The sequence below is a fragment of the Diuraphis noxia genome, unplaced genomic scaffold (assembly GCF_037042655.1).
Source record: "Diuraphis noxia isolate RWA-SAM2 unplaced genomic scaffold, SU_Dnox_SAM2 contig0001, whole genome shotgun sequence".
Taxonomy (NCBI): domain Eukaryota; kingdom Metazoa; phylum Arthropoda; class Insecta; order Hemiptera; family Aphididae; genus Diuraphis; species Diuraphis noxia.
This window is the reverse complement of record NW_028301711.1, coordinates 9769754-9784453: the sequence shown is the minus strand read 5'-3', so window position 1 is coordinate 9784453 and position 14700 is coordinate 9769754. Positions and strand designations below refer to the sequence as shown.

The 14700-nt window shown below is 26.4% G+C and overlaps 2 protein-coding genes and 1 long non-coding RNA gene across 10 annotated transcripts; 2 read left to right on the top strand and 1 right to left on the bottom strand.

Moving 5' to 3' along the window:
- The first annotated feature begins 224 nt into the window (after positions 1-224).
- Positions 225-4390, top strand: LOC107170669 (uncharacterized). Its single transcript, XM_015520835.2, has 3 exons — positions 225-1042; positions 2985-3708; positions 3832-4390. Exons 2-3 carry the CDS (start codon positions 2997-2999, stop codon positions 4158-4160), a joined length of 1041 nt encoding a protein of 346 aa, XP_015376321.2. The 5' UTR covers positions 225-1042; positions 2985-2996; the 3' UTR covers positions 4161-4390.
- Positions 4391-5256: 866 nt separating this feature from the next.
- LOC107170668 (uncharacterized) lies at positions 5257-8017 on the bottom strand. 2 transcript variants are annotated; one of them, XR_016189434.1, is made up of 5 exons: positions 7647-8017; positions 6586-7371; positions 6248-6376; positions 6060-6181; positions 5257-5995 (listed from the first exon to the last, which is right to left on the bottom strand). It is a non-coding gene; the product is annotated as an uncharacterized LOC107170668 (long non-coding RNA). The 2 variants fall into 2 exon arrangements; XR_016189433.1 differs by having other exon boundaries at positions 6586-8017.
- A 151-nt stretch (positions 8018-8168) lies between these two features.
- Positions 8169-14700, top strand: LOC149059518 (elongin-B-like). 7 transcript variants are annotated; one of them, XM_089217230.1, is made up of 6 exons: positions 8169-8268; positions 8475-8624; positions 12395-12487; positions 12575-12668; positions 14070-14211; positions 14274-14700. In XM_089217230.1, exons 3-6 carry the CDS (start codon positions 12485-12487, stop codon positions 14383-14385), a joined length of 351 nt encoding a protein of 116 aa, XP_089073356.1. In that variant the 5' UTR covers positions 8169-8268; positions 8475-8624; positions 12395-12484; the 3' UTR covers positions 14386-14700. The 7 variants fall into 7 exon arrangements, with proteins under 7 accessions (XP_089073356.1, XP_089073359.1, XP_089073358.1 ...); XM_089217233.1 differs by having other exon boundaries at positions 8250-8268; positions 8499-8624; XM_089217232.1 differs by lacking the exon at positions 8169-8268 and adding an exon at positions 8289-8420 and having other exon boundaries at positions 8499-8624.

Here is a 14700-nt window from a genome sequence, read left to right as displayed (position 1 = left end):
GCAATATCATGGAACAAATAACAAATAACATTATGCTGTTATTCCCTAAAACTTACGAGGTATCGGCATACCATGATAAGCTGAAAAATAAACTGGAAGAAAAAATTTCGTTACCAGAGTCTGTAAACAGTTTACTGTAACGGTAGTACAGCATTTTGAACAATTTACAACGTTCACGATACCTATCAGCAGTAAGTTGTATACTTTAGATCAGGGGTTCCCAACCACAGTGCCGCGATGCAAAAGTTTGCCACGAAATTATTTGGGTGTTTCGTATAATTTTTATCTTATTGTGTCTCGTATATGTTACATATAATGATCAAAATTATTATTAATATTATTTATTTATTTAAGTGTGCCATAAAATATGTGAATTGATCAAGAGTGCCATCAAGTAAAAAAGGTTGGGGAAATGGGGACTCTATCTTAGATCATAATATTAAATTATGGATGAAGCTTCAGCATAATATTATTGTGTTGCCTTCTTGCTGATATTAGCGACGAGTATAATTTATGTGATCAATGATCAATGTATGCATGTCACGATAACCAAAATATTAATGTTAATGGAAGTCACACATAATTAACACCATATTAATCGTATAATTGTAGTCTTGGAAATCACTCATTATATATTAAACATTAAACAAAAAACTTATAACCTTAGCTGTTGATGTTTTCAAATTCAATAAAAAAAATAGACTAGTTGTATCACGCATGCGCATATCGAACACCTACTTAAGAAACTCGTCGCCGATATTGGCAACATTTTTTGTATCCATCCATTTTGTATTCCATCCATTCACCATTTTATAGTTTGTAGATGAATAAGGATTAGACTGAATGATCTGTACCACATACGTTAGCCTGTTATATTATTATTATTATTATTGACTATTTGTTACGCGCCGAATAGTGATCATCGGAGGCTGGTAGCCACATTTTCACATTGTAATAATCGTACCTTTGCAATATTCCATCGTAGTGTTAATTGCGACTAGTACCTAGAACTTACGAAGTCCGCATTCCAATAATTGTTCATGTAAGTTATCAAATTATTGTAAGTTATGCATGATAGGTAGACAGTAGTTTAAATTTTCCAATGAGGAAATTAAATTAGGTAAATTAGATATGTAATTATTGTTTATTATTTATTAATTATTTATTTTATTTATTCTACCTTTTCACTGCCACAATTAGGTGCTGTAGACGTGCATATCGTTAGGTTTTTGATTTAAATTATTTAAGTTTGTACTCATGGATGACATTGAAATGCTGGGCCTTAAGATGTATGTGATTAATTAGATACAACATTATTTAAAATGTCTACTCTATTATTGCATTAGGTTTATATTAGGTATTGCTAAATTAATGTAATTGAGAGTTAGTCAGACTTAGAACTAAATGATGAGTGTATTGACTCGGTTGTATATCTTAAGAGGACGTGATATCTGCATATTATTGTGTTGTCTCTGTCTTACAAGTGCATAACATTGAAAATACTGTTTAGCGCAGGATAGAACTACTCAGTATGCACTCTTAGTAGAAACGCCAAAAGTTAACTCAATAATGTAGAAGATAATATTTTTGTGACATAGCGTTTTTATTTGTTTGATATATTTAATAAGAAAAAAGTTATTGAAGATTGAAAAGTTGAAAAATATCAAATTTTTAAAAGTATTATAACTTTATTCTCATTAAATATATCAAACAAATAAAAACTCTGCATTTCAGAAAATATTATCTTCTGACTTCTATATTGTGCTAACTTTAGATGTTTCTACTAAGAGTATAGACTGAATGGTTCTATCCTGCGCTAAACAGTATTTTCCATGTTACATACTTGTAAGACAAAGAAAACACATGCGGGTATCACATCCTCTTAAATGACATTACTTAGTTATAAGCTGTACTGCTGTATTCAATTTTATAAATGAACAGCAGGCTTTCTACTTAACTTACTATTTTTATTATGCCTCACTTTTTATCACAATTTAAACAAATAACTCACTATTCTCACTTTTTACAATGCAATGAAATCTTTTATTTCACTATAATATTATCAATGATAAATATGATGAACACAAATCTTAGTCTATGGCAAAAGTCTTAGTCTATGGTAAATACCTATACCCGTACCTATACAATATTTTAATTATATCAGTATCATTACCTGTTTCTCGTGAGACTAATTATTGTCATTTTAATGTAACGTTTAAAATTTATATTCAATACTTAATCTAAAATATTTTATAATACTTATTAATATTTACAACCTACATTAGATTATAATATTATTATTTTACTATATACTACTATAAAATATGTAGTGATAAGTGAAAAATAAAAATATTTACTTTGTAGTGTTTTAAATTATTAAGCTTGCTCGTTTATTAGAAACAGTCTATTTTTATAAGTTATAATTTATAAACAATTATTATGATTTTATATGATATTTAATGATACTTATGATTAATTTTTACTGGAAATACAAACCTAGGTTTAAGTATTTTGCAAGCAATAAAAATGGAGACTTATTAAAAGTTTATTAAAGTATATATAATAAAAGTTAATATTCATGGTTTTAACGTAATCAATTTTTGTATTTAAGATTTTGATATTTGAGGTTTTGATATAAACAATTTTTGTATTAAAAACGTGTTAACATTCAAGGTATTAATGGAAACAATTTTTATATTCAGTTTTGAATACTCAAGTCTCAAGATATTGATGTAATTTTATATTCAATATTTTATACTTTGCTATAGAGACAATTCAACTGTTTGAAGAGTGTCCTCAAAATGTTGTTGAAATTATATATTCAAGATTTTGTTGTTCTTGCAAATATTGGTACAAAATTTCAAAATTTAATGTTTTGAAGTTCAATATTTTGAAGGCTTCTCATTTCAGCTATCCTACATAAAATTTATTTTAAGTGGTAAGATATAATATTGTATTCCTAATTTTTTTCTCTATATTTTCAGTATCAATTTAAAATGTTAAAGAACTTAGACAATGAAAGCAAAATACAAATGAGACAGAATATTAAACAACATCGACAAAAACTACTTCAATATTTAGAAAATACTGATGATATTTTTTTAAAACCTAAAATAAAATTAATTACAAATGATATAGAAAAATCTAATTTAAATCACAATGTTAAATCAAAAATTGCATCTAGTGCTAAGTTGCTAACCCCTAAACTTGAACCAACCATTAATATAATAAACCAAAATTCTAGTTCTACTGTTAGGACGAAAAAATACAAACCTGTGATTAATATTAAACAAAAACATCATGAAGTTTTGACAGATAATGAAACAAAAAACTACAAAATTAGATCAAATGTTACTATGAATCAACTTGAACAACCAATTATCAAAGTAAACAAACAAAAGGTGCTTCCTTTATCAAATGTTGAGTTTCAACTAGAACCTATACCAAACATTAAAATAGAAGAGCCTAAATCTCCAACTTTCATCATAAGAAAACTCAGAGAGGAATTAATAGATGAGGAAAATTGTGATATCGAGACTTCTGAAGATTTGGATGATGATATTTCTGTTGGATATGAAGATTGTTGGGATGATGGAGATATTCAAACACACATTAAGAGTGAAATACATAAGAATGACAGCAGCAATTCAAACATTATAAAAGATGCTAAATATAATTACCGTGAAAACCCGGCTTATGAAGAACCATGTAAGTATCTACATTTTTGTGCATCAATAATATATGTTATTTAATTATTTTGTTTGTAATAACATTTTATTTATGTTCTTTAAGATTTGTATTTTATTTGCAAAATTGAAAATTCTGTTTTAGACATTGATAATTCAACCAAAAATCTTTCAACTAAAAGATATTCCCGATTAAAGCGGACTGACCCTGAAGTCAGGTTTAAACTTAATGCTTCAGAACGAGAATGCAGAAAAAACTTAGCAAACCTGTTTTATAATTTGAAAGAAATATGCAGTTATTTGAAAAGTAGTAGACGCATTCCATCTAAGGTAAGCATTCTATTGGCTGCTAAAAAAGAATGCAATTTGTTAAGATATTTTGAGGAAAATATGATCAAAGAAAAAAAAGAATGGTATTTAGCAAATGAAAATCTGAAGCGTAAGATAGCAAATATTAAGAAGACAATAATTTAGTAAGCTTAAATTGATTATGTAAGCTTTAAAAATATTATGATAATTTTGTTTATGTATACTTCCCATTTTAAAAATCTATCGATTTAATATTTTTTATGTTTGGTATATTAAAAATATATTTATAAATATTTACTTTTATAGTAATAGTTAATAAATTTTGTAATTTATTGTGTTATCTGTGTATTATGTTATTTGTGTTACATGTTTCTAATAACTACTATATATATATTTTTAAGGACTATTGATGAATTTCACTTACTTAAACTAAATTATTTAAGTAAGTTAAATTATTTCATTTTTAAACATTTAATTAAACTCTATATAATGTCAATGATTTTAAAATCTAAAATACATGTTGTAAATGATCCATAGTATGTAATTAATTCATACATTTTCATATTATAAAATAAATTATTTTAAACATCGACATTTTTAATTTGGTACTTTAATATATTGTGTTTTTAAATTAAAACTTTTTAATTATGTATATTGTGTATTATAAATTGTATTTTTAATAAATGTGTCTTTTTTTTCAATTGTTTAAATGCCTTTTTCAATCCTTTGTCAAATAATTCTTGTTATTTACAATAATTATATTATTTTATGTTATGTCTTGTATGCTGATTAGTAGAAAACTATTTTCTACTATAAATTATAACTTTGATCGTCAAACATATATATTTATTTAAACTATGTAATTACTAATTAATTATTGAGATAAATATCATCAGAATAAGAACATACAAATTCATTATGTCTTGGAAATATTAAACTATATCAATATTATAATTTAGTATAATAGATTGAAACAACTCATTACCAAAAAAAAACAATTTAATGTCAATAGATTTTTATGTTTTGGGATATTGAACTATTAGTAAAAATTAGTTGAATTTATTATTAATGATAAAATTTCATTCGATATACTTAAAAATTTTAAATATCAAGGAAAAATATTTTAAAAATAAAAATTTTACCATCTATTTATTGAGTTTTGTCAACGTTTGAACTTTAAAACTTAAAAAACGCATATTAATTTAATATAATATACAGTGAACAAGCTATCATTTAATGTGTTTAACGTGGCCAGGTTCTTATTTATTTTGTGTAGTCCAGTATGATTACAGATAACGATTTTTTGCTCTTAGAAAAACACCGTTAGCTAAGCAAATACTTCTTAATTTTAAATGTTTATATAAATATAAATAATTAACTTTGACAATTCCTAAGGCCGTAAAAACCTTGGTACACTTACTTTCTGAACATACCTCGAATGTAAATTCTAATCATAATAATCATCAATATTTCCTTATACATTTTTAAAATATTATAAGTTGTAATAGGTATTTCTAATTTTAATTTTTTTTCCCGCTAACGTGGCTGTTCCGTTATTTATTGTTGTTCTACATGTTTTGTGTTATATTCATTTACAGGACCTCTTCTGACTGATATTTTTGTGACTTACACCCCTATGACCATGACCAACGAAGGAAGTACTTCTATCGTGTTCAGTCTGACAAGGTTTGCGTACAAGGCGTGTGACGAGATCGAGCGTCGTTGGTTCAACGAACTGGAAGTGCCACGACTAGACACTAAACTATGTTGTGAATGACTATTGTCTATTTGAAATCATCGCAAAAAACATAAATAGTGGCAAGTTCGACCCTCACGGCGACAGGCGGTCTACGCATAGGCGGCACTTGGTAGAAACAACTTATGTGGGTGCAAACGTTTATGGTAATAACATTCACAAATCCATAGGGATAGGGAAGTTGCTCCCCAGGGGGGGGGGGGTGACGATGGTTTATCTGAATTTAAGAGCATTGTAGGTGTTTCTAGAAAAAAAAAAAACAATTAACCATACCAGTTTATTATTTTTTATTATCAATTTATACATACCAGGATTAACATCAGATAAAGGTAAAGCCAAAGGTGACAAACAGGTTGTATTTAAATATTCATTTGAGCCATTAAACGATAGGTGGACAGGGTTGGAAGATGATAATTGATTCAATAGTGTTCTAAAAATAATTAATTGTTTAATAACTTGTGACAATTTAGTTTGCACATTATCAATTTTTACACACCATGATTTAAGCTGGATAAAGGTGAAGCCAAAGGTGACAGGCAGGAAACATCTACATATTCAATTGAATCATTGAGTGATAAGTTGTCACAATTGATTTGACTAGTAAATGGATAGTTTTTTGGTGTTGCTATAACAAATTATTCAAATAAGTTAATAAAAATATACCTATCAATTAATTGTTATATTAATTGCTGCTTATTAAATATTATCAACATTTTAGTGAATAATACCTAATTATATAAGTATAATTATAAAACATTGAATTCATTAACTACTTATTATTATTTAAAGCGGATAAAAAAGCAACATTTAAGTGATAAATAAATAAATAATTACCTTTACTAGAAGTTAGTGGTAGATACCTTTATTACCTATGACACGTGGAACATTTAAATTAAACTTTGCTATATACCACAAATAATTTCATAGTCTAATCACAAGCACGGACATCAAATATTTAGTAGATACAATCTCGGCACGTCGACACATATATTAACCACAATTTAAAATATAAATATAAATACTTGGCAATTTCAAACAAGGCAATGAGCCTTTTTTCAGTCGTGTGGTACCAAAACTATAACTATGACTGTCAAAGTGTCTACAGCAAACTAGGAATGTTTTCCTAATATATTCTTTTGTAAGACACTTTAAGACAGCTGAACCCACGTCGCAAATTCCCCGTCATCGAGTGGAAAAACATGTTTCCGAACCGTACTCTCGCTGTTACAATTAACTACACAGCATTTATTAGAAGGCATTATTAAATAAATTACGGTCTGCGTATTTTAATAAATAAATCAATAAAGTAATAAACCTCGTAGAGTCGTGGACGTCTCAAAAACAAAAAAACAAAATGAGAGGGAAACCAAATAACAATAAGCAATAATTATTCTATTATTTATCATTTATCATAGAAGTATAGAACGTTGATACGTTACGTAGATAAAAGAATTCGATACTAGCCCAGCGATTGCATTTCTTTTGAGTTAAACCAACAGGCACTAGAACTACAAGTATGAGTTGACACGGCCTGGTCACAATGATGCTTCAATAACTCGGCGTGAAAACGAACTTTCATTTCGCGCAATCGACTCTCCACGCACGACATTTTGTCAAAGACTGAAATGTGAAAATAGTATAAGAATGTAATATGACTACAGTGAAAAAGTTATCGCGTTATCTGTCGGCAGTCGGAATTCTACTTCAATAAATATATCGATATTACAGATTACTAATGGATTTATATTAGGTGAAGGGCATATATTATGGATTTAATATATTACCTATACATTGTTTGGCATTTCATATAATGCTTAGGTAATTTAAAAATTTTATAGATTGCCAGTTGTAATTGGTGTTTTATAGAATTCCTAGACATTTTATAAAATAGGTACCAATATTATACACATTGCCGCTAACATATGGATTGATATTCTTGTATTGTAATTTATAATATTATTGCGCCTTCGGTAATACAACGCTGTGGATACGTATTGCCATCGAAATGATAAAACATGTTCTAAAATGCAATGTATTTTCAAGCAATAGTGTTCTGAAATTCAGCGCATCGAATGCGTTGTTGCATCGAAACATCGTAGTTTCCATCATAACCAAAACCCGATTTGTCTGATGGATATGCGCTTAAAATCACTGATAAGGCCCGTTATTATCACTAACGCAATTATATATTTATAGATACAGTGGTTACTAGTTTTCAGTTAATGATATGATATTTTATGTAGGGAGAGTGGTCTACAGTGAGACATGTTCATAAATGAGACAAGTCAAATAATTTTGTTACGATTAATAGATAACGGTTGATATTTAGAGGTTAGGTTCTAAATTGTTACCTCCACCGAATAAACGTGTTTACGTTGGCCTCCGATGATAACAGTTCGGAATAACGATAAAAATCAATTTTTGATAACGCGAAGTAAATTGTTTATGCATTTCTGTTTTTGCTGTTTATATTATTATTTATTTTAGATGTACACACAAATTACATATTTTAAATCGGTATGTTGTCTATTTTTTAAATATCTATTAAACGATTCGATATGTTTACTTTAGTGTATGTAGTTATCATAAGAATGTAAAAAAATGAAATGGTCTTCAATGAGACAATATTTTTGGTCTACTGTGAGACACATATCTTATTGCGTTAAAATGTTAGTTACGTCGTTAAAAAATTATATTTGAATAAATTTAATTATTTATTAAAGTAAAATGGGACGATCCTTCAAAAGAAAAACTAATAAAGGCAGTTTTACAAAGGATTCCATGCAGGATGCAGTAAATTTAGTCATTAATGAAAAAGAATCATTGAGGGATGCTGCAGATGCATGTGGGTTAAAGTTTCAGACGTTACATAGGTAAACTACAAATAATTGTTATTTTTTTTTTAAGTCACATATAATAGGTGCCTATTTATAATTTAAATTTATGAGCATTGTCAAAGTAAGACTGAATAATATGACCTATGTTCCTTATTGATAATTTTTTTCCAAGTGCATATATTTATAATTTAAATTTATGATCATAGTCAAAGTAAGACAGAATAATTAATAATAACCCTATGTTTCTTTTTGTTAGTTATTTTTCAAGTGCATATATTTGTAATTTGAATTAAGTTAAGGTCAAAGTAAGACTGAATGTTGATATAAATTAAAATATGAATATAATCTATAGCTATTTTTTTGCTTTTTAATTATTTATATAAATTGTTCATATGGTATATACTGTTTGTATATAATGTATAGTATACCTTTACCTATGTACTTTATTTGCATCTTATAATGTTTGGGAGGTAATAACTAAATTTAAGAAAGTTAAATTCATTTTTTCATGTTTATTTTTTTTTATTTTATATCAAAAATAACATACGTCTCATTGTGGACCATAGGTTGTCTCACTGTGAACCATGAGTGGTCTACAATGAGACATTTTCTACTTTTTTTAAAACAAACTTTTTGAGTGGTTTAAATAGTTTTTAATAGTTATTTAATACGCTATAATAAGCTCTAGTACTTCCTGATTCGTTTAGTACAGTTAGAAGTTATCTACCACTCTCCTATTTTTAACGAGATACAATAATACAATTTTTGTCTCAACGTGGACCACTCTCCCCTAAGTGCACTCATATAATATATTACTACTTATTAATTAATTTTTAATTTTTATAATAATTTAAACAGTGGCACAATCCCCAGTTAAGGGTTAATTTATTTTTTATAATATTTAAAACCCCCTTCCCTAGATTATTTTAATGTTAATTTATAAACAGAAAATTTAAAGAAATATATATTTTCGTTCTTAAGATCTAAATCAACTAAAAAAATGTATTCAAAAAATATTTGGAATATTATTATCATAAAGTAATTGAATACATATTCTAAATACTTAAAAAAATATTTTACCCAAGTCTGCTGTCTGGTTTGTGATACCTCATATAAATATGTATGTAGTTATATACAAGACTGGGCATTAATGAGGTAAAAAGCTAAATTACTTAACAAGTTAATTTTCTTTTTATTTGTAATATCTAACTTAACAAGTTTTTTGTTAATTAACTCCTAACTTACCGAATTAATTTATTTTAAAGGTACGTTTATTTATTAGTTTTTCTAATATATATTTTATAGATTTAAAATTATAATTGTTTTAAATTTATTTTCCTGTGAACACATATACTCTTACTAATTTATGAAAAGTATGATAAATACATTTTAAATTAGTAACTTTTTAACTTAAGTTATGTTATTTTTTTTCAAATTAGTTTTTAACTTTCAACTATTTAAATTAAATAAATAAGTAACTTTTAATTTAACTTAAATTTTAATAACTTGACGAGTTAAAACTTGCTCATCCTTATTGATAATATACACCTATATTAATTATGTTTATGTATGTTTAAGTTTAAATAATTGTAAAAATATATTTTTAATAATAATTAAGTTATTTATTATTAAAAGCAAACAGTTATTCTCAGAGCTCGAATTTAAATTATAAAGTACAGGATCTCAATTCATCAATTTAAAAACTGTGTTTCAAACGCAAACTCATTTTGCACTCACACTTAACCCCCAACTACCCTAATTCCAACCCAAACCTAAATGTTCAATAGAACATTTCAATTTTTTTATATTCACCTTAGTCTTCTACATTTTTCTCAACTACATTTAATACATTCTGTTACTTGAAAATTATTTTTCAATATTATTATTATTGCCATTTAATAAAATGGATTTAATTATCAGTGATATTTTAATTTGTGGTTTAGCGCATACCTATGTCAACTTTTAACACTAGTCCAAAAATATTTGATAATACAACAGTTTATTGTACATATCTGTATACTAATAAACTATACAAAGAACAAGCTTGATATAGTACAAAAAAAAAATATGATAAACATTTTTTTAAAGTAATAGGTAGTCTAAACCATAAAAGAGACAGAAAATTATTTTTGATATCAAAAACTGTAAAATTCATTAGTTAAGCTGACAACAATTTCAATCCCTACAATATTTTAATAAAAATTATTTCAGGCATTAGCTTTTATCGTCTTCCATCCGTTTTTGAATTAGGTACAACAAAATACTAAAAATCGAATGAGGAGAAACAGCCAATTTTATCGGAAAAGTAAGTAAGCCGAAAAAATTTGAACTTCAAAAACTTATAAAATGAATGTGATTTTTCTGTAAGCTTAGTAGAAAAACTTATGAAGAATCTTGAATTAAGTTTTTAAATCTAAGACATAAAAAGTAACATTTTTATAAATTTATAATTAAAATAATATGCATAGTTCTAACTTTAAATGCTTATACCTAAATAAAAATATTGGGTCTATTTTCGATATTTTTAACATTTTATAATATATAATCAACTTTATGACTATGAGTAATCATTTATTCAATTTTTCCAACTATTTGATTACGCAAACATAGGCGCCCGCAGGGGAGGGCAAGCTGGGACATTTGGCCCCCTGGCTTTTCCAAAATATTTTTTTTAATTGAATGTTTTAAGATAAGTTACTATATACTATACAACAAATTTAAAGTATAAAATAAGTTGTAATATAATAAAATATAATATATAATGTATTGTATACGAGTATCATAAAAAAAGTTATTATTTTAAAACACTTAGTAAAATTATAATATTTATCCTCAAATCCTAACATTCCCCCCCCCCTAGAAAAATTTCTGATGGCGCCTATGTATGCAAAATTATCGAAATATAAAACGTAAAATCTACAGTGAATCAAAAATTTGTCATGTCTTAAATGGCTCGAAAATCATAAAAAAATTATTATTAATTTAACATCACTAAACATATTGCATACAAGACACGAGTCTGTAATAAAGTACCACATTTTTATATCTTTGTTGTCCTTGCTATCATACGTAGCACATAGTACGTGTGTGCGTGGGTTTGTGGAGTATTGATGCTCTCGGAGCGCGGCGTACCGTCCACGTCCGACTTTCGGATACCTACCAGCGGTGATTTGTTTTTGAGTTACACCATAAAAACAATACTGGCGAAAACTGATATTCCGTAAAAATTTCTGTTGTGTTCTCCATTAAATATAAGTTATAACTTATAACGATAGTTTTATTTTTTATTATCATGATAATTTCAGTAATCACTGATAAGACGTTTTATTTTTTACCTTTCCTTTAATATCTATGTTGATGATAAAACAAATATGACCGTCTATATTTTAAATTAGGGATTCTCAAACTGTAGTACGCGTACCCCTTAAATACTCAAAATTGTATTAGGAGTACAATTAGAGTTTAAAATGTATGAAAGTCTTTTAATTGTTTTATACATATTTTAATTTTAATTTAGTAACTAAGAGGGGTACCTAAAAAAAAATATTCGTAAAAAGGGGTAGGTTTAGTGCTCATAAAAGTTTAAGAATCCCTGTCATAAATAATAATTAAAGGTTATATTGTTTACATTCTACGGTAGTAACTATTTTGTACTTCTAAGCTATAGCCTATATAGGTACCTACTAACTAATGACAGACAATACTGAGTAAGTTGAAGTAGTATTTCTTTAATCGCACTTTATTATATTAACTTATGTATATTTTGTTATTGTTTTATCTAATCTAATGCTTATTTAACTTTTCAGGTGTATTTAAGATTTTTTGATATCGTGCTTTCAAAATCATTATATAGTGGAAAGTTGATTATCAATATAATTTGCGAGTTTCAATTTAAAATGGTTAGTGCATTTTTATTAGTTAGTATTTTATGAGATTGAATTTCTCTTTGTAAAGGATAATTTAAATAACATTATTTTATTGTCTAGGACGTTTTTATGATGATACAACGAAAAAATGTAACGATGTTCATTGACGCTAAAGACAATACACTGGTTAATGAACTTAAACGCATGATTGGATGTATGCACACATTTTTTATTTTATTTTTAAGTTTTTAAATATAAGTTTATATCTTAGAACATTTAATATCCCTGTTGTGTCTGTCTATTAGTCACTACTACTGTGTCTACTAGTACATAATATACTCTATTCAACATAAAAAATGAAAAGAGTGCTTGACTTTGTTCCAAGATACTGGCCGCACGTAGTCTGGCCACGTAGACTGTGGCAAGCTGCTAGCGTTAAACATTGCGATGAAAACTCATTGTCGCTGACTACCGTTGATGTGTTGAATAGAGTATGATTATGATTATCAAGGTATATATTTATTTTATATGATTATGGTTGTTTGTATGAAGATATTATAAGTGTCCTATTTAAAGTAAATGCATTATTATTATAGCCATTATTAAAAAGTATCAAAATATGAATATTTATTATATATTGTTGCATGCAGCCTTTCAGCAATCAATATGATGATGACAACTTTAAATGATAGTTTATAGATATTTTCCAAATATGAATAACAATAGTTTGTTTTAAATAAGGATAAATATAATTGTGTGTGTTTGTGTTCAGGCTCGTTTTATGACTTCCTTATGTCAGCTTATTTGATCTGGCGGCTTGTGTATTCATAGTGAAAAGTTGTAGTTTTCATAAAAAAATTGTATTCGCCGAATTGAGAATGACTTCTGGTGTAGGATTTCTAATACATGCACCAAAATGTATGATCTAATCTAGAACTTTTTTATTGAACATTGAACTACATTTTATAAATTATATAAGATCGTCAGAGAATCTATATTATCGTCTTTATACAACTTAATTGTTAATTGTGTATTCACATTATGCTTTCAAAATAGCACAACATTATTTACAGTGTACTGATACTATATTATTTAGGATGTCGTAACCCGCAAAAAGGTTTATACAATCATACCAGCCTATATTAAAAAATAGATATCAATATAATATGAAGGTTAACAAATTCATTATGAATTATATTTCGAATTTTAGTTTATTGAATTCTATTAAAAAATGTCTAGGAATGGGGAATTTAGCATGTTCATTAATCTATTACAATTTATAATCAATAAATATAATTTATAAATAATTTTGGCTGTAATAAATATATAAAATTTCCAATTCCTACTATGAGAAAAATGTATTATATTTGAACTTAAAAGTCAACTAACAACTGTTAAAAATATTATGTTCAGCTATTTCCATAATTTTATCTCAAGGTTAATTTCATAAAATTCATAAAAAGTCAATCATAAATTTGTTACTCAAAATTCCAATAACCCCATTTATGTGAACAACAATTTATAAAAACATTAAAACAATGCAGACTAAAATTGAATAATTGTATTTTTCTAAAATGTAGGTACTATATTACTAATTATTGTTCAACTGTTTTAGGTATCATAAAATTAGAACCGTCTTTTCAACAACTTTACTACAAAGATGAAATTATGGATGGTGAAAAAACTTTGATCGAATGTGGTTTGGATTATAATTTTGCTAAGGCACATACTCCAGCTCTTATTGGTTTGGCATTGAAGTAAAGAATAATTAGATATTAAAATATCAAAAACTATTATTAATTTTATATGATATTTATAGGTTGGATAATGGAGAATTTGAGCCATTAGAAATAACATCATACTCAAAACCACCAGAATTGCCATATGTCATGAGAAACCATGAAGATGATAATCAAGAATCATCCATGTAAACTGCAATCCACTAAAAAACATATTACAAAATGATTTTTTTTATTATTATTTATAAGCAAGTGAAAAAATAAATCTCATCTTAATCTAAAGATTTTTGTATAATTATGTAACAATTACATAATTACTTATTTACTTGTTTTGTATATATATATATATATATATATATATATATATATATATGTAATAGGTATATAAACTACTCATAATTTCAAAAGGTATATATGTTTTTAATTTTTTTTTTTTATATATATATGGTTTCCAGTTGTTACAAAACAATAGGTTATGAAAATAAAATTTTTTCATTTGTTTTATTA